Source organism: Rutilus rutilus, assembly GCF_951802725.1.
Source record: "Rutilus rutilus genome assembly, chromosome: 8".
Taxonomy (NCBI): Eukaryota; Metazoa; Chordata; class Actinopteri; order Cypriniformes; family Leuciscidae; genus Rutilus; species Rutilus rutilus.
This window is the reverse complement of record NC_140222.1, coordinates 39,590,959-39,612,079: the sequence shown is the minus strand read 5'-3', so window position 1 is coordinate 39,612,079 and position 21,121 is coordinate 39,590,959. Positions and strand designations below refer to the sequence as shown.

Below are 21,121 nucleotides of genomic sequence, written 5' to 3'. Positions count from 1 at the left end.
ATTTTAAAGAAGAACCAAGCCTCAAGTTTATCAATTATTTGATAATGTAATTTATTAAACAATTGGATAAATGGTGGACCAAACAAAACTGAAAAGAGAACAGTGGTTTAACTTTTGTTGTTGTTGTTTTTTGTTTTGTTTTTTGTTTTTAGAAAAAAAGTAACATTTAGTAACAGGAATGAACACGGGGTAATCAGGAATGATTACACAGTGTTCATTCCTGTCACCCAGTGTTCATTCCTGATTGCACTGTGTTCATTCCTGTCACCCAGTGTTCATTCCTGATTGCACTGTGTTCATTCCTGTCACCCAGTGTTTATTCCTGTCACCCAGTGTTTATTCCTGTCACCGTGTTCATTCCTGATTACACTGTGTTCATTCCTGTTACCCGGTGTTCATTCCTGATTACACTGTGTTCATTCCTGATTACACTGTGTTCATTCCTGTTACCCAGTGTTCATTCCTGATTGCACTGTGTATTTCTGATTGCACTGTGTTTATTACTGTTACCCAGTGTTCATCCATGTTACCCAGTGTTCATTCCTGATTGCACTGTGTATTTCTGATTGCACTGTGTTCATTCCTGTCACCCAGTGTTCATTCCTGTCACCCAGTGTTCATTCCTGATTACACTGTTCATTCCTGTTACCCAGTGTTCATTCCTGATTACACAGTGTTCATTTCTGATTACACAGTGTTCATTCCTGATTACCCCGTGTTCATTCCTGATTACCCAGTGTTCATTCCTGATTACCCAGTGTTCATTCCTGTTACCCGATGTTCATTCCTGATTACACTGTGTTCATTCCTGTCACCCTGTGTTCATTCCTGATTACACTGTGTTCATTCCTGTCACCCAGTGTTCATTCCTGTCACCCAGTGTTCATTCCTGTCACCCAGTGTTCATTCCTGTTACCCGGTGTTCATTCCTGATTACACTGTGTTCATTCCTGATTGCACGGTGTTCATTCCTGTCACCGTGTTCATTCCTGTTACCCAGTGTTCATTCCTGATTACACTGTTCATTCCTGATTACACTGTATTCATTCCTGATTACACAGTGTTCATTCCTGATTACACAGTGTTCATTCCTGATTACACAGTGTTCATTCCTGATTACCCAGTGTTCATTCCTGAGTACACTGTGTTCATTCCTGTTACCCAGTGTTCATTCCTGATTGCACTGTTCATTCCTGTCACCACTGTGTTCATTCCTGTCACCCTGATTACACAGTGTTCATTCCTGTTACTCGGTGTTCATTCCTGATTACACGGTGTTCATTCCTGTTACCCAGTGTTCATTCCTGATTACACTGTTCATTCCTGATTGAACTGTGTTCATTCCTGATTGAACTGTGTTCCTGTTACCCAGTGTCCATTCCTGATTACACTGTTCATTCCTGTTACCCAGTGTTCATTCCTGATTACACTGTTCATTCCTGATTACACTGTTCATTCCTGATTGAACTGTGTTCATTCTTGTTACCCAGTGTCCATTCCTGTTACCCAGTGTCCATTGCTGATTACACTGTGTTCATTTCTGTTACCCAGTATTCATTCCTATCACCCAGTGTTCATTCCTGATTAACCAGTGTTCATTCCTGTTACCCAGTGTTCATTCCTGATTACCCAGTGTTCATTCCTGTTACCCGGTGTTCATTCCTGTTACCCGGTGTTCATTCCTGATTACCCGGTGTTCATTCCTGTTACCCGGTGTTCATTCCTGTTACCCGGTGTTCATTCCTGATTACACTGTGTTCATTCCTGTTACCCAGTGTTCATTCCTGTTACCCGGTGTTCATTCCTGATTACACTGTGTTCACTCCTGTTACCCAGTGTTCGTTCCTGATTGCACTGTTTATTTCTGATTGCACTGTGTTCATTCCTGTCACCCAGTGTTCATTCCTGATTACACTGTGTTGATTCCTGATTACACTGTGTTCATTCCTGTTACCCAGTGTTCATTCCTGTTACCCAGTGTTCATTCCTGTTACCCGGTGTTAATTCCTGATTACACTGTGTTCATTCCTGTTACCCGGTGTTCATTCCTGATTACACTGTGTTGATTCCTGTTACCCAGTGTTCATTCCTGTTACCCGGTGTTCATTCCTGATTACACTGTGTTCATTCCTGTTACCCGATGTTCATTCCTGATTACACTGTTCATTCCTGTCACCACTGTGTTCATTCCTGTCACCCTGATTACACAGTGTTCATTCCTGTTACTCGGTGTTCATTCCTGATTACACGGTGTTCATTCCTGTTACTCAGTGTTCATTCCTGATTACACTGTTCATTCCTGATTGAACTGTGTTCATTCCTGATTGAACTGTGTTCCTGTTACCCAGTGTCCATTCCTGATTACACTGTTCATTCCTGTTACCCAGTGTTCATTCCTGATTACACTGTTCATTCCTGATTACACTGTTCATTCCTGATTGAACTGTGTTCATTCTTGTTACCCAGTGTCCATTCCTGTTACCCAGTGTCCATTGCTGATTACACTGTGTTCATTTCTGTTACCCAGTATTCATTCCTATCACCCAGTGTTCATTCCTGATTAACCAGTGTTCATTCCTGTTACCCAGTGTTCATTCCTGATTACCCAGTGTTCATTCCTGTTACCCGGTGTTCATTCCTGTTACCCGGTGTTCATTCCTGTTACCCGGTGTTCATTCCTGATTACCCGGTGTTCATTCCTGTTACCCGGTGTTCATTCCTGTTACCCGGTGTTCATTCCTGATTACACTGTGTTCATTCCTGTTACCCAGTGTTCATTCCTGTTACCCGGTGTTCATTCCTGATTACACTGTGTTCACTCCTGTTACCCAGTGTTCGTTCCTGATTGCACTGTTTATTTCTGATTGCACTGTGTTCATTCCTGTCACCCAGTGTTCATTCCTGATTACACTGTGTTGATTCCTGATTACACTGTGTTCATTCCTGTTACCCAGTGTTCATTCCTGTTACCCAGTGTTCATTCCTGTTACCCGGTGTTCATTCCTGATTACACTGTGTTCATTCCTGTTACCCGGTGTTCATTCCTGATTACACTGTGTTGATTCCTGTTACCCAGTGTTCATTCCTGTTACCCGGTGTTCATTCCTGATTACACTGTGTTCATTCCTGTTACCCGATGTTCATTCCTGATTACACTGTGTTCATTCCTGTTACCCAGTGTTCATTCCTGATTGCACTGTTTATTTCTGATTGCACTGTGTTCATTCCTGTCACCCAGTGTTCATTCCTGATTACACTGTGTTCATTCCTGTCACCACTGTGTTCATTCCTGATTACACTGTGTTCATTCCTGTCACCACTGTGTTCATTCCTGTTACCCAGTGTTCATTCCTGTCACCCAGTGTTCATTCCTGATTACACTGTGTTCATTCCTGTCACCACTGTGTTTATTCCTGTCACCGTGTTCATTCCTGATTACACTGTGTTCATTCCTGTTACCCGGTGTTCATTCCTGATTACACTGTGTTCATTCCTGTTACCCGGTGTTCATTCCTGATTACACTGTGTTCATTCCTGTTACCCGGTGTTCATTCCTGATTACACTGTGTTCATTCCTGATTACACTGTGTTCATTCCTGTTACCCAGTGTTCATTCCTGATTACACTGTGTTCATTCCTGTTACCCAGTGTTCATTCCTGATTGCACTGTGTATTTCTGATTGCACTGTGTTCATTCCTGTTACCCAGTGTTCATTCCTGTTACCCAGTGTTCATTCCTGATTGCACTGTGTATTTCTGAATGCACTGTGTTCATTCCTGTCACCCAGTGTTCATTCCTGTCACCCAGTGTTCATTCCTGATTACACTGTGTTCATTCCTGATTACACAGTGTTAATTCCTGATTACCCAGTGTTCATTCCTGATTACACTGTGTTACTTCCTGATTACCCAGTGTTCATTCCTGTTACCCAGTGTTCATTCCTGATTACACTGTGTTCATTCCTGTCACCCAGTGTTCATTCCTGTCACCCAGTGTTCATTCCTGATTGCACTGTGTTCATTCCTGTCACCGTGTTCATTCCTGATTACACTGTATTCATTCCTGATTACACTGTGTTCATTCCTGATTACACAGTGTTCATTCCTGATTACAGTGTTCATTCCTGATTACAGTGTTCATTCCTGATTACACATTGTTCATTTCTGATTACACTGTGTTTATTCCTGATTACACTGTGTTCATTCCTGATTACACTGTGTTCATTCCTGTTACCCAGTGTTCATTCCTGATTACACTGTGTTCATTTCTGATTACCCCGTGTTCATCTAAAGAAATACAACTTGCCTTCATAGTGATTTTTTTAGTCACAAATATAAATTATTTGAACATTTAACCAACCATTTCTTTAAAATAAGCACTTAAGGGGAAACAAAGGAATTAATTGACGTTTTTAAACGGCACATGAGTTTTGGTAACAGGACTGAGAAAACATGCATCCATCTTTTGCTTAGAAACTTAAATAAAGTCATCTGAGATTGATCAGTACACATTTTGTATAGTTAAATATGTGTAGTATTAGATTCAGTGTTGAAAACAAAAAGATAAATAATAAAGTTTAATTTTTAAGAGTTACATGCAAATGGCACTCATTCGGTGGAATGGCCCATATATGTAACCGGTCATATACGATCGATTTAATTGTGTTAATTAGAAATAAAACAATTAATGTAATACAGGAAAAACAGTAATATTGTGAAATATTATTACATTTTAAAATTCCTTTACAATTTATTGTTAAATGTAATTTATTCCTGTGATTCAGTGTTCAATGATCCTTCTGAAATCATTCTAATATGATGATTTGATGCTCAATCAATAGTGCATAAGAGACTCAAAATATTGAAAAATCGCAATTTCTCCAAACTTTAGACCGCATATATATATATATTATGTTCATGAGCCATAGTAGCCAATATTTTTGTCCTTAAGATGTAATTCTGCAAAGTCTTTTTGTTCTTGTGTTTCTGCAGCCTCTTCTTCCTCCGCTTCCTCATCCAGACCAGCAGAGTGTAATTACCCAGAGGATCATCACCTCTCTGGACTGCAGGACTCCCGTTACTGGGACTGTGTGTGTTTCTCTCTCTCTTTGTGTGTGTCTCTGTGTGTGTGTGCGTGTGCCTTAGTGAGTGTGTGTGTCTCTCTCTGTGTGTGTGTGTGTGTCTGAGTGAGTGTGTGCGTGCGCCTGAGTGAGTGTGTGTGTGTGCCTGAGTGAGTGTGTGTGTGTGACCGTTAGAAACCGTTGGAGGGTGTAATATTGACGGGGAGGAGTCAGAAGCTGTGATTTGTAGGTCCTTTGATGGATGAATCCTGTATGTGAATGAGGTAGGACGCGTGTGGGAGATTGTATGAGTCTGTCTTTTTTTCCAGAGCTCTACCCTGGAGAAAAGAAAGAAAGAGAGAGAGAGGGGTAACCACTGAAGAAAGACAACCGCGGCACAAAGACTAGACAGAAAACAGCCCGGAGAGAAGAAAATAACAAGTAATCTTGTTCCTGAGGGATCTGCGGTCTGTTATCTCCACTTATGTTTCTTTCCTCGTGAGTGTTTTAAGAGCTGATGCTTGTCCTGTAGTTTATGTTTGGGCATTTACAGCTCCAGTAGAGGTTCAGACCCGCGTCTTTAGGCTTTGGTTTGGAGATGCCGGTCAGGACTGGCAGTCTGAGCGCTGAACTGATGGTTCCCGGCTGTGGTTTGTGTGTTTGGGGTTTGTTGAGCGCCCTTCTTCTCGCGGGTCACTCGGGAGCGTGTCCTCCTCACTGTTCCTGCACGGGCACCACTGTGGACTGCCATGGACTCGCATTCAGAAACGTGCCACGAAATATACCAAAGAGCACAGAAAGACTGTGAGTATCGTGACAGTGTGCGGGTTGTGTCTGTGTCATTGTACGTCACTAATGCATGTGCATGTTTATGAATTCATGAATAGTGTAGGTTGGCATTGATCATCTTTTTTTGGGGGGGGGCTTAAACATGATATATTTAATGTGCTGATACTTATAACTTGAATCAGCAAAGCACATCTAGTGTTATTTTAGGTCTACGACACTCCAAAAGTTACATCTGACAACTCAAGGAAAGTTTTTAAATAAAATAAGTTGAAGGTGATGTACTAAATTTACTAAAACTAAAACGAAATAAAAAAATTGTTTTTAAATGACAAAAGCACATAAAATGTAAGCATTAAAAAGAAAACAAAAACTGAGCTAATATAACAATACCAATGAATGTAGTTGTAGACTTGAAGATTATACATGTTAAATGGTAAAAATCACTGCTAACCTTGTCTGTGCAAAATTAAATCCAATCTCCTGTCATGACCATGTAATAAACGTAAACTCAGTAAGATTTGCATGATGTGCTTAGGAAGTCCAGAAATGCACTGTTTACATAGAGAAAAATCCATTTACGGGAATTATGTCAGTAACAACAGACAAATGAGCACAGTTGTTGTGTTCTGGATTTGTTTACAGTATCAGCCCTTAAATTATGCACCGGCTCTGTATATGAGCATGTTTGTGTGTCTCAGAGGTTAGAGTATCTCGTGTCAGAGTGTGTCCATCAAACCCTGTGTGGATCAAAACATGTCAAATGTAACTGATACTACAGGACATAATGTCCATTGATTTAGAGGATGTAGTTCCGGTTATCGTCTTCCTCAATCGTGCTTTCGGATCATATTGAGATGTATCAAATGTTTACTTTGCTGAGCTTGTTGTGTTATGTAGCAGTGCTTCATATTGCAAATCTTACACTTAAAGGCAAAAAAGATTCTGTCATGTCATTTCCAAACCAGTTTGACTTTCTTTCTTCTGCGCAAAATAAAAGAAGATATTTGAAGAGTCTCACAATGGAAGTCAATGGGGTCCAAAAATGTCACGCTCCAAAAAGGTAGCGTAAAAGTGAGCCATAGAACTTTCATCCAAGTCTTTTGATTCACTATAAATATAAGTAGTTATTAAAGGTTGTATCAGCGATTTCAGGCTGTCATAGGCAGCCGTGCACGAGCGCAAAACCTCACAACACCCACCCCTGTCTGTGATTGGTTGGAACACTATTTATTTTGGTTTTGAGAGCCTAGAGACGCGTTTTTTTGACGGCATGCTTATGGGGCCGGGTAGCTAGCGGATCGTTAGGAAAGATTAGATGAATGTGATCATTTATGTTTGGGCCTGAAATCGCTGATACAACCTTTAATTCACAAATCAAATCAAAACATTGATGAACTCACATATTCAGAGCCCCAAATCAAATATGGCAGCATGTTAGTGACATCAAACCCCATTGGTACTTGGGTAATGGCATTAAGTCACGTGACATGCAGGATTACTTTTACACTTCCTTTATGTCCTAAAAATGTTGGGTCCCAATTTATAACACAGACAAGAATAACAAACATTCCGCAGAAAAAAGAAAATCAAACCGGTATTGACAATCATCCGACTTTCAGAAAATGATGACAGAATTTTTTTATTTTTGGGTGAACTATTCATTTAAAGTATCATAAAAGTAGCATTTGACTTGTGTAAATCTTCTAAAATCATAAAATAACTTGCCGCATTTGGACATTTGGTCTCTAAGGTGAACCCAAGAAACCAAATCCTCTTCACGAAAGAATCATTCTGGTGTGTGTTTCCCGAACAACGACGTAACTCGCTGCTTAATTACAATAGCATGATGCATCGTTGAAGAAATCAAGTGACTGATTGTTTCCTGAAACCGTATTGTCGCAAAGTGGTCGTTCAACTACGATAGTTAATGATGTCATGCAGGTGTTGGAGTAATAGCTTCTTTTAATGAATCTGTTTGAGATCGAATTAATGCTCGATTTTTTGCTATAAATTACGGACATGGCATCTGAGGACTATTTCTCATTTTTCTCAGTTATTTTGCTTTATTTCCAGATTCAATCATAGGCTCGTTCTTACGTACTAGAGCTCGTTCGCACATGCACACTCTTCAAAAACACTGCTTTAAATCTCTTGACAAACTAAAAGACCTAAATAACATTTGTAAGTATTCTAAATAAAATATATAGTTTGTCCTTAATGTCAGCTTGCTTATTTGGCTCAAGATAAGGATTTATTAAGTCCACATGTCATGCAAACAAGAAACTCTGCTTCTAACCACAGATCGAGAGCTGTCGTTCCAAACACACAAGTTTGCGATCGTTGGAACGATGGTTTCGGGAAACACAGACTCGTTGAACTATGCTGATAACGACAGAACTTGCAAACATAGTTGGCTAACGATGCTTTCGGGAGACGCACCCCTGGCTGGTTTTGTGAGTTAGAATCTGATTCATTAAAAATATCTGAATCAGTAGAATAATTTGTACATTGGACATTGCTACTCTAAGCATAAAGGTGAGGTCACATTTGCTAAATTTCATAAATATTTTGCAGACAAAAAAAGATATATGATGTATGAATCACAGCTCACACAGAAGTCACTTGCAAACCAAGCAGGTTTCTGTTGGTCAACGGGGCTAATCCGCGCGGGCAACTTGAACCCGTTGTGAAATCCACATGGGGGAATCTTTCGCCCTCGTGGGAAATTCCAGATCACTGGATTTGACTGGGTTTTACCCATGAAAATTTGCTAAACACAGTAAATGTGACTGCACCTGAACACTAGCACTGTTTCCTCAACTGGAATGATGTTTCAAGACCAACAAACAATTCAGAAACATCCCGCAATGAACAATGAAAAGGCATTTAGATAAGGTTCAATGTGTTCAATCCTGTTGAACAATTAGCAGAGAAAGCAATATTGATAAAAGCCAGCAGCTCTATAGTGAGGAGGACATTCCCTAGGCGATGTGTAGCAAAGAGAGTCATTTATCAAGGAGACTGCACTAGCCAAATAATATCCCCCATGGTCCCCTGAGCTTTGCCCCTGCAGTGGTAAAGAATGGTGCTGTTATTTGAGTTGACTGGAGGGAGTGGGGGGTCGTGAAGGAGGGCAAAAGCTAGCTGAGGGTAGCAGCGCTCAACATGATCTCACTGGCCAATAATAGAGTTCCGAACGGACAGGATATCTGTGTTCAAGCTGTTTTTGCCTTTTAAATTAAATGAATTGAAAGTAAATGTAAACTGACTGATTAGATCATCTAGGTAATGGGATCTTATATCTCAGATGTTATGTAAAAGAGATCAGTGTAAGCCTAGCTGTTCATGGCAGATCGAATCAGAAGTGATTGTTAGGGGCCGAACTCTGAAGGATGCGTAGTTACATATGTTGGAATGGGTAACAGGGTTGAAAATGTAACCTAAATTAAACTGTCACTTAGTAGATCTGAGTTAAAATAATGTTAACTTAAATAAATAAATATACTTATATAAAATAAGAGGTTGAATCTGAAGTATGGCTGATTGTTAGGGGTCGAACTCTGAATGTGCGTAGTTACATATGCCGGAATGAGTAACAGGGTTGAAAATGTAACCTAAATAAATCTGTTACTGAATGGATCTTTGCTAGTTTGGGACCAATTTTGGTTTCTAGAGAAATAAAGTCCAATAAATTAAATACATTGTATGTGTAAACTTTCACATGATATGCTAGAATGGGTAACAGGGTTGAAAATGTAACTTAAGTAAAACTGTCACTTAGTAGATCTTAGTTAAATTAAAGTTGAATCTGAAGTATGGCTGATTGTTAGGGGTCGAACTCTGACGGTGCATAGTTACATATGCCGGAATGGGTAACAGGGTTGAAAATGTAACCTAAATAAATCTGGTACTAAATGGATCTTTGCTAGTTTGGGACCAATGTTGATTTCTAGAGAAATAAAGTCCAATAAATTAAATACATTGTATGTGTAAGTTGTTCATAAGATGTTGAATCCGAAATATGGCAAATTTTTAGGGGCTGAACTCTGAAGCCTGTGTAGGTACACATGCTAGAATGGGTAACAGGGTTGAAAATGTAACCTAAATAAAACTGTCACTTAGTAGATCTTAGTTAAAATAAAGTTGAATCTGGAGTATGACTGATTGTAAGGGACCGAGCTCTGCAGGCGCGTAACAGGGTGGGTAACAGGCTTTCAAGTAACAGGGTTGAAGATTTAGCCTTAATTAATATATTGTTTCGATGATCTTAAACTAGTTTGTTTACTAGTCCTTGACTTGATGCAGTCAAGTGTGTAAGTGCTTATGTAGGGGCACCGGTAGGGTTTCTGGGCTCCTGGACAGGTTATTGTCTTGGGTTCTGCTCAAAATCTGCTCCAGAGGAACGCTGAAATCTCTATGCCCCCTTTCTGACCAGAGCTCTTAGAATCATCCCAACCTTCCCCCTTTTACAGCGTCCCTGTGTTTATGTAAATGCCAGAATGGGTAACGGGGTTGAAAATGTAACCTGAATTATTCTGTATTATTCTTAGCTAGTTTGGGACCAGATATTGGTTTATACAAAAACAATGTCCATTAAATTTAATTAAATGTATGTTTCAGTGTAAACTTTGCTGTTCATAAGAGGTCAAATCCGAGGTATGCCTGATTATTAGCGGCCGAACTCTGAAAGTGCGTAACAGGGTGGGTAACAGGGTTTCAAATAACAGGGTTGAAGATTTAGCCTTAATTAATATATTGTTTCGATGATCTTAACTAGTTTGTTGCTAGATTTTGTTGTCTACAAAAACAAAGTCCTATAAAATATTTGTTTATTTTTCATCATTCATTGGTCTGAAAACTTGAACTTGATGCAGTCAACACTACAATTTGTGTAAAAATTGAGAAAATGCAATGAGTTCATGTACTTGTCTTCTTGCCATGATGTAAAAATTTCCATTTTTTCTACTAAATAGTTAAATGTCTTTGTTCTCCACCAGGATTCAGACTGACCAGATTTTCTGCTATTGTCAATAAAATAAAAAGAAGAAAAAGATTAGCAACGACTTTGAAGACCCCAATTGTAGTCATTAACCCTGGTGGATAAAAATAAATCTACTAAGCCTTTAAACTTGTAAAACTGTTAATTGTTCAAATGGTTTACAGTAATATTTCAGATCTGTTTCCCTGAGAAAAAAGTCAAATCCATCTCAAAGGTTACTTGTTAATTAAATTCTAAAAATAAAAGTTTTTTTTTTGGTCAAACTAATGCTTATTTTCCTAATACATTTTCTCAAGATTGGTTAAGCTTCATAATGACCCTCTGTAGATGCATGAATTACATGTAGACACTTTATTGCCACAGAACTGTGCTGGTGGAAATTAACATCTACTGGTTATGTATACATCTGTGACAAGCTATTAGCTTCTTTTTCAAGCACTCAAAGAAAGTGTGGGGATGTATAGCAGATTAAGAGATCAAGCTGCTTTTGTGTCCAATTTTCCACATTAATGGTCCCAGTGTTGGCCGCAGATGCTGGACTAATTAAAGGATTAAAGGAGTCACCTTATTCACTGCCCTGATTGGTCACACCTGGGCTCTTTTCCACAATAGTGCCATTACAGCCCGTGTCCCAGGTGACACCAGTGTTCGTGTGTGCAAATGTATATTTCCACTACAAAAGGGGCAGTCTGTCAGCGTTCACCTCTTAACAATGAGCGTAACCCTCCTTTGCATGCACAAATTATAGCCTTTTATGGATTTTTATTTCTATTTCTCAAGGTTTATATTTATTCAGGCCTGTGCGCTGGTGTCCAGACAAAGTAGAGCTACATTAATCTCATGGTTGTCAGGGACAAACTATTGAGGTTTTAATAAGATCTCCTTTTGAAATGCGCAAACTTAATTATAAAAAATCTACAGTTATTGTCCACCTCTTTTCATTTCCATTTATGATTTTTTTTCCTCTATACCATATCAAATTTTCTGTTCAACCCTCATTGATTATTAATACAGTTAGTAATATATATAGGGTTGCATATTATATATAATCGCAGGGTGTAACAGGGTTGAAAACATCTAAACTAAGCTAAATTGGGGCCAAATGTTGGCTTGTAGTTTACCATGAGTTAAGAAAATATTAGTTCGGTAATTTTTCTTAAATAACTTTACAATAAATTTGGTAACAGGGTTGACAAATGCAGTCAACACTACACATTGTAAATGTAGAAACTAACTATTTCCTTTAACAATTTTTTTTTTTTAAACTACAGCTCATTGGGGCGATTAGTGATTTTAAGGAATGCATTCGTTGTACGGAAAACAGTAAAAAACGGTCAAGACCGTTATTCAACTAACATTTTAAAAATGCGTTTATAAACGCTTATGTAACGAAGAGAAAAAATGAATAAAACCTGGACATTTTGAACATTTAGACAACTTTCAAAAATAATGTTATATAACATTAACAAAACTTTCTTAGATCATAAACGTGTTAGCTGGATAGGCATATAATTTTTATTATACTGTATTATAATTAATTATACTGTATATGAAGGGTGCACAAAGTTTCCATTCCCTATGAGTGTTGTATGATTTTTAAGCACACTGTAAAGAGATTTCTGCAGTTGATTCATTAACTCATGACGATGGACAAGTTACAATTAATATTTCGTTTGTGATTAACAATTTCTCTTTCTTTTTGCTTTTAAAGGGACTTGAACACAAACAACCTCACACATATCGGCAAGGATGACTTCGCTGGCCTCAAGCACCTCCGGATTTTGTGAGCTTTACTTTTTACAATCTTATTTCTAATGTATTTTCTAATTTATAGAGGTTCAAACGTTTAAATAGACATTTATAAATGCCACAAAAGAGGAAGAGGAAGCAGACAAATGCAGACAAGAGCACATTTAACATGTAAACAACAATTAACAAGCAAACAGTTTTATTGTATTTTAATTACAGTCTGTATGCTGTTAGTGGGTGGAATCTGTGGCCTTTCTTTACTCTCCCCCATCCTCCATTATGAACTGAATATTATTTATCTTTTTAACTTTCACTATGCATTCATTTATCAATCTGTACAGGCACCTCATGGACAACCAGATTGTCTCCATTGATAGAGGAGCCTTCAGTGATCTGAAGGAATTGGACAGACTGTGAGTTTAAAGTCACATATTTTCATTCTCTCTATAATACAGTATTCTGTAGGCTTTGATATTATAATTATAGCGTTTAACCCTCAGGTAATGTTGAAATTGGCTAATATTTGGGCTCCCAGAAACCCCAGTGGTGTATGTGTCAAATTAATCATAGTAATTTTTTTAAATTAACCTTCATTTATATATATATATATATATATATATATATATATATATATAGAGAGAGAGAGAGAGAGAGAGAGAGAGAAACCAGGTTAAAATATCTAAACTAAGCTGGTTTTGGCTAATGTTGGCTTTTAGTTTACCCTAAATTGTTTATTTCACAATATCTTTGGTAACAGGGTTGACAAATACAGTCAACACTACAATTTGTGTACCTAATTAGAAACTGGCAAAAAAAAAAAAATTCCTTGGAAAGCTACATCATGTTGGGACAAATTAGTATGTAATCTTCAAACTGTGTTTCCTGAATTGTGAGCCGTATGTCTTTGTGCTTCCCTCAGGCGTCTCAACCGAAACCGTCTCCAGCAACTCCCAGAGCTCCTGTTCCTGAAAAATCCCTCTCTCTCCAGACTGTAAGTGACTATTTCCTTATTAGGAATCCATCAGGAAATGCTTGAGATGGAACAAGCATAGAATGGCTAATTTGGCTAGCTTCTACCAAAACAATGTGTGCCTAAACACCTTTTACATGTTAAACAAAGCAGCCGGTGTAGTGACTTCCCGGACAATCACGTCTTAATAAGAGCTTAGGTTAGTTAGGCGAAGAGTTTTTATATTTTAATACAGATACAGTTGGCAAAGTCTTCACTCTCAGGGGCAGTGGGTCAAAAAGACGGTTTACCCAATGTTTTGATGTGCTATGTATTTAATATGCTATATTTATTAGCGTATCCCATTGTTAGCTTAGCTAACATGCTAATGCCAAACTCAATTGGAATCAACCCTTGTGAAAAAACTACATTTTAGTACTTTTAAAAAGAGTACTTGTTACAGAAATAATATGCTTTAAAAGAATACTATTCAATGTGATGTGTTCAAACACTTTTGTACACTTATATGTATCTCTGTATGCAATTTCTTAATTCTATTGTATTTGAAATATGACAATAATCTGGTTAATTCGGCTAGCTTCTACCAATGAATTTGCACCAAAACACCTTTGAGATGTTAAAAAAAAAAATCTTTGTATAGTGACTTCACCTCTCGATAAGAGCTTAGGCTAGTTAGCTGTGGTTGGGTGAAGAGTTTTCGTTGTTGAATACAGATACAGTTGGAAAAGTCAGGGCCAGTGGGTCAAAAAGGGAAATATGTAGGAATGTGTGGGTGTCCAGAAAGAGGCATAATGGGTGTGAACAAATAGTCAGAGACAGCTGTGTTTGCTTGTTATTTGGTTGTTTGTTCATGCCATTTCACACGTTGCCTCATTAGAGAGTTGCCAGATGGATGTGGCGCTTTCAGTCAATCTGCCTGCGAACACCCCCACCCACCCACACATGCCTTTAGGGAAAGATGTCTACTGTTATAAATCAAATTCACAACGTCTTTTTCCTTCGGAGACACTCTGTATGGTAAACCTCAGGAATATTGGTTTATGATAATATGGGTCATGATAGAAATCATTTCTCGTTCCATGTTTGGACATTTTGTGGAGTGCACTTAAACAAAGCAAGATCTAGTTCATTAAAACAAGTAATATTCTCCTAATACTCAAAGATTCGTTACTAATTGGCACCGTGCCGGCATTCTCCGCGCACAATTAATTACCACAGTTACTTAAGAGAGGAAATAACAGGGGTGATTGCTAATTATGATAAGTTTCAAATTAATATGTAGATTTTTCCTCAATCCTGTCACTGTGGGTTGCAACATTTTTTAATTTGTGCTAACCGGGTGTGAACTCATCTAAGAGTGTTTATGTTACGTACCGATGGCGATGAAAAGAAAACACTAATTATTCTTCATGTCATTCCTGTCTCTTCCACCTCGGGGATTGTCTTAATTTGACAGGACACCGTGGCGTGAAGTGCTGCGTTTCAAAAACCTAGTGAGCTGCCTATCAAGAGCACTTTTTTTAAGGCACAAGAAGTGCACTGAAACAATATTTGGTGTAGAAACAATTTTCACTCACAAATTGCAAGTAAATTTCACAAACAATTGCAGTGAAACGGTAAATTAAATGTGAAATTTTGAAGTAGAAATTCTGTAATCGTAAACATACTCCAATAACCTTTGTTTTGTTCACATACATATCGCTTTTATTTTTACAAGTTTAAAGCATAAAAAGTGCACTTCAACAATGTGTCACCAATATGGACTCTCTTTAAGCACACTTAAGTGGCCTTTTATTTAATTAATATTATATTATATTATCTTTGTTAAAATTTTATTTTATGTACTGTTAAGATTTGTAGTAAAGTACAGGTGCGCATTCAATACAATTAAGTGCACTTCTTTGGGAATTGAGGGAATTGATATTTAGTTTTAGCCAAACTCAGCATCACATCGTTTGTAAATGAGTTTGAGTTTTGTGTGCTGTGTGTTTATGATGCCGTTTATTAGAGTACCTCATTGTTAGCTTAGCAACATGCTAATGACAATCTGCGAGCTGCTCGTTAGGTGATATTTAAATTCCTATAGTGTTTCTCTAAGTGATGGATGTAGTGCTAGCAGTGCATGTTATATTAGAGGCGTTTTGGGCGTCACACCAGACAAAGATCTGTGTTGCTTGCTATCAATTTTGTTGGTCTTGAAGGAGTCATTACGTTGAATGATTTTTCTACATTGTTACATAATGGCCAATAAACGGGGCCATTTCACAGAAAAATTCATGAAAAATTAAGCAATAATGGCTCAATGAACGACTTCTTGCAGTTCACTGGCCGGTCACACCAGATGTGTTTAAGTTAGACGTTTGCCTAGTTGTAGCGCAATGGTGACGTGAGGAATTATTTATGACGGTCTATTGAATTATTGAAAATTAATGCACAACCAAGGTTGTAATGTGAAGCAGGGTTCAGTTCGATGTTCCTAAAATGCTCTTGTATGTTGAATATCACCTAACGGTATGCTATTATGAAACATAAGCTAACAAAAAAAAAATGAAAAGAATGAGAATGCTAAGACATTTTCTCTCTGTTTACTGTTTCTTCGCTGTCTTTGAGCTCTGATGAATGAGTTTTTGCCTTTGCTAACATTTAATATCCCTCAGTAAACAGTGCGTCAGACACAGAAAGACAAATGTAAGAAAGACGAGGACTAACAAAAGAAAACCAGTGTGGCTAGTCGCAGTCTCTTAGATCCCACAATTTGTTGCTCATCTTCCCCTCTCAGGCCTCTATTGTCCTCGTCGTCTTACCCTCTTTCAAGGGCTTTCAAATAAAAGATCTGGAGTGTAATATTTGCAGAGGTTGAGCAGTCTTACTATCCGTAATGTTTGCCTTCACCTCTGGATGTTAGCCAGGTTTAAACCGCAAACTGAACATCCTTGGCAAACAGCTTTGATTAAAGGCGGTTACCAGGAAACCCTGCGCCCCCACTGAGAGGTTATTCTTCCCAGAGGTTTTTGCTGGTTTTTCTTCATTTTTCAAGGATGGATATGAGTGCAAAGTCAGAATGTGTTTGAATCTGACTCTGACGTGATACAGAATTGGCCGTGTTACGTGTAAATAATGGAAAGCTGCATTGCATTATCATGATACTTTTGCTGCCTTCTTGCGTTCGGGTCCTGTGTCTATTCAGGGTTCAATGCAAGTTAAGCTCAAACGACAACAACTACTAACAGCTTTCTCCAGCGCAAACCCTCTTTTGGCATTAAAAAAAACTGCTGTCAGGATTTATTAAAGACACGCATTGAAAAATTAGTGCTGAAAAGGCACAGTTATTTTTGCCGCTGACCTTATTGCATATGCATTTGTAGGAGTTTCCCTTTCAGATGCAACATTTATGGGAGGAGAGTATTTAAATGAATCATGTAAGGTGATTTACTAAGATTTTCTCTAGTCTATACACTGGTATTTGCAGCATTATTTACAGCCCCCAAAAAGCACATCTTAAACCAGACGCTAATTTGCGCTGATCTTGGTAGATTACGTTGGTCATTATGGAAATGATCCGGCTGCGTCTGCATTCTTAAGTTTGGGTGTCATCGTTAGATCCCGCGCTGGACTTTCCACTCCCATCTGCGCTTTTTTGGTTTTGCTACTCATTAAAACAGCGAGTTTTTTTATGTTAACAGATTGGCGTCATTCATTTCCATTCTAAGTGTCAGATACTAGCTTTTAAAAGGACATTATAACACATAATATTAAGTGATTTCGATTAATGAGCTCATGCTCATTTAGGTTTTTTTTTTTTTTTTTTGTCAGATGAGTTCCTTGAGACTATAGAAACAACATTTAGGGCCCTATTTTAACGATCTAAGCACATTGTCTAAAGCGCAGGGCGCAAGTTCACTTAGGGCGTGTCCGAATCCACTTTTGCTAGTTTAACGACGGGTAAAATGGTCGGCGGTCCCGGCGCATGGTCTAAAAGGGTTGTCCCTATTCTCTTAATGAGTAATGCATGTGTTTTGGGCGTGACGTGCAATAAACCAATCAGAGTCTCATCTCCCATTCCCTTTAAATGCCAGTTGCACTCGCGCCATGGCGGATTCGCTATTTACATGACGGAATTTGATAGTGGAAAGACCGAACGCGTCTCCAGAGCGCAAACGGATCTGCTCGTGCACGAGGTAAAAGTGCCCAAGCAGACCATCTACGGGACAAGCCGGATTCCACCATATCTTTATGTACACAATAATAATCTTTTACATTGTAATTAGGGCTGCACGATTAATCGCAACAAAACCGCACGCGATTTGCGATTATCTTATGCGCAGTTTGTCAGTGGAGTGTGGCTGATTGGTAGTAAACACTGCCCCATTTGAACGCCAGATGGCGCTCTCACGCAAACACGATAAATATGCCCCACCGCAGAAGTACAATAATGCGCATCATTCCAGGAAATCCCTATCGCTGTAGCTGAATAAACAGAAGATTGAAACGCTTTGATTAAACATGACTTATAAATACACGACTGCCTTATTCTGTGTAAGAAGGCACATCATCTCACAGAAGGAGGAGCTCAACTGTCGTTATGAAGTGAGTTTGGAGTAAATGCATGTTATTAAATGTTGTCTGTTGTTGGACAAGAGGTTCATAAATGCTTCTCATGTTTTGGAAAGATGTTTGACACGTGTTGTTTTTTCAAATGCACGTTATAAGTGACTCAGACTCACAGTGCTTTCAGATGGAGCAGCGTTTACAGAGCCGTACATCAATGACAAACTGCGCATAAAAAATAATCGCAGCCTTTGCGATTTTAAAATCGCGATAAGCCATCTCGATTTAAGTGCGATTACATGTAAATTGCGATTAATCGTGCAGCCCTAATTGTAATCCTTTTATTTTAAATATTTGGCTAGTTTGTGTGCTGCTGTGCGTCCCTGTGTGTTTAATAAGCAGAGTGTACGTGCGTTGTGGACCCGCCTATAGGCGCACATTACTAACGCGCTCTTTAAATAACAAAAATATAAATATTGCGCCATTGACTTTAGAGCAGGTTTCAGTTGGTCAATGGATCAGTCTATTTCTGTTGCCTCAAAATAGCAACGCGCCAACAATGTGCCAGAACACACCTCGTTTTCAGACCAGCACGCCCATGGGCACACAAATGTGCACAAATGCATTTGCTATTTAAACAACGTGGCCCAGGACATGAAAATGATAACTGCGTCGGGCTGAAACTAGCAAAAAACACTTGCGTCACGCTTGGCGCTGCATTGCACTGGGTGTAAGATAGGGCCCTCAGAAAACATTAGCATTTTACCCAAACAGTTGAACTGAACAATAATCTAACTCAGGGGAAGGTTTGAAAGCTCAGAGGTTTCAATTGAGACATACAGTAAGAATGCGGAGCAGCTTAATCCCTGAATCTCCTGAGGAATGTATGAGTTTATACCGATATCTCTTGCTTTGGTGTTTTGACACATGAGATTACTGGGGTCTTTTTCTCAGATAGTTCTCTGAGTGGACCTGTAACCAGTGCACAGACTTCACAGGTCAATGAAATTGGTTGCTCTCTGGAGCAGAAAACATCGCTTACATTAACATGAGTGACAATGACAAATGAGTTTAATTAACTCTGGAACGCATATACAACTGACGTACCAGAAAGTGCACACGTGGGTCAAATATGACCAAATTTAATTTGGTGCATTTAAAAAAAAAAAAAAAAACTTTATTTATTTTATAATAAACAACATATTTTTAAAGTGTAAAATAACATATAACAGTATTTATATTATATTAACACAATCATGATATTTACATCACATTATTACACACAGTATATTATACTGATGGAAAATGGAGAAAATTAAATTACCAGTGCAATGAAGTGTAATGCATTAAATAATAATAATTTTGACCCATACAGTATATACATTCCAGGATTAATGGGACAAACTGCCTTTTAAAATGAAAAATAGTAACAACATGATGAGAAAAATGATCAAAGACAGCTTGAATTAGCGATTTCTGTAATTTCTTTGGCCATATTTGCACTGAAAAATACAAGAAATTGGACATACGCCTTTCTACATCCACATTCATTTCAGAGGTAGACAGCTGAAGGTTTTGTGTTTATTTTTATACTTTATTACGAGAAAAACCGGACTCTTTAGTACTATTTGCATGGTATTCAAGTTAAAATATTCTGCTATATTGATTAGAATCTCCCTAAAATGTAACTCTTTCCCCGCCAGCATTTTTTTTTTAAAGTTGACTAGCCACCGCTAGCGTTTTTGATCATTTTCATAAAAAACTTTCATGCATTTTTTATTTTTATTTTATTTTTATCAACACAAATGTTTCATTTTTACACAAAATTCTGAGGAAATCACTTTTTTTCCCAAATACTTTTTTTCACAACGTGAATAAGCAATGCTTAATGCTTTGAGTGTTTTGATTCTATACTCTTTCATAAGTTGTGTAATTGCGCCCCTCATCGTAAAACAGTGAAAACATGGAAAAAAAGTACATATATATGCTCTCATATACGCAATTTCTCATTCCTGCACACTGAATTTCACACTCCATTACAGATTTCTGATCGTGTGTCTGGTTCGTTGTTGATAAGTGGCCTGACCTCTACTGGAAATAGTGCTTTACCAAACAGCGCTAATAATACAGCTAATGCTCAGCGTCTTCTGTTAGCTTTTAGCTTTTTACTGCTTTTTACTCTTTAAACTAAGAAAATGAGCTTTAATGTGCAGAACGCTTTGTTGGTCCTGAAAAAAGGCTTTCATCAAATGATGACTGTAGCTTGAACCAATTGCGGGGAACTTAACAACAGTTTGCAATTGCAGCAAAAAATCACATGCATTAGGAAAAGGTCACTGATGGCTTTCACATGGAGAGAAAACAGATAAAATGACATTTCGGAATCCAGATGTTCTTTTATTAAATGCCAATTTCCTTAGACAGTCTGCAGAACAGCGCTGAGCATGGCTAGATATGAAATATATATAATTTTCAAAACCATTTCAAATCCACAGCAGTGGGATTGTGTCATGCTCACTTTATTTCTCAGATAGAGAGGCTTTATAGAGGCTTTATTTTTATAGTTAAAAGTCAACGAAACAGCTGTTAAATCTCAAGAATGTCTCAAACTGTGCTCAGATTTGCCAAGACTTATGCTATCATGGAATAGTTAATGAAAATAAAGGACCTCGTATTTATGATAACTTCGATAGCATGTGAAGGCAGTGTTAAACAATGATAATTTTGATTTTTGGACGAACTATAGTGTACAACGGGGCTAAAACCCTAACTTTAAGCGTGTAGTGCTATACACTTTCTGGATGTCATATTTGTCTATATTTTTTGGGGGTCTGTATAAGAAAAATCTTCTGAAAGTAAAAAAAAATTAATAATTTAGTCGCAAGTCAGTGAAAAAGCAGTAAATGTTGAATCTTGGTTATGCTGTTTTTTTGTTGTTGTTGTGGTTTTTAGTGATGTGTTCTAACATAAACTTGCAATTCAGTTGTGTTTTGCACGAATAAATAT

The 21,121-nt window shown here is 38.1% G+C and overlaps 1 protein-coding gene across 1 annotated transcript in view; it reads left to right on the top strand.

The window, feature by feature from the left end:
- Window positions 1-5,320: 5,320 nt before the first annotated feature.
- The window catches only part of slit1b (slit homolog 1b), a 53,165-nt gene continuing 37,364 nt past the window's right edge, over window positions 5,321-21,121 (top strand). Inside the window, exons 1-4 of the mRNA XM_084416728.1 lie at window positions 5,321-5,864; window positions 12,560-12,631; window positions 12,939-13,010; window positions 13,517-13,588. Coding sequence (XP_084272854.1) covers window positions 5,659-5,864; window positions 12,560-12,631; window positions 12,939-13,010; window positions 13,517-13,588 — 422 coding nt within the window. The 5' untranslated portion in view covers window positions 5,321-5,658. The remainder of the gene's footprint in view (window positions 5,865-12,559; window positions 12,632-12,938; window positions 13,011-13,516; window positions 13,589-21,121) is intronic.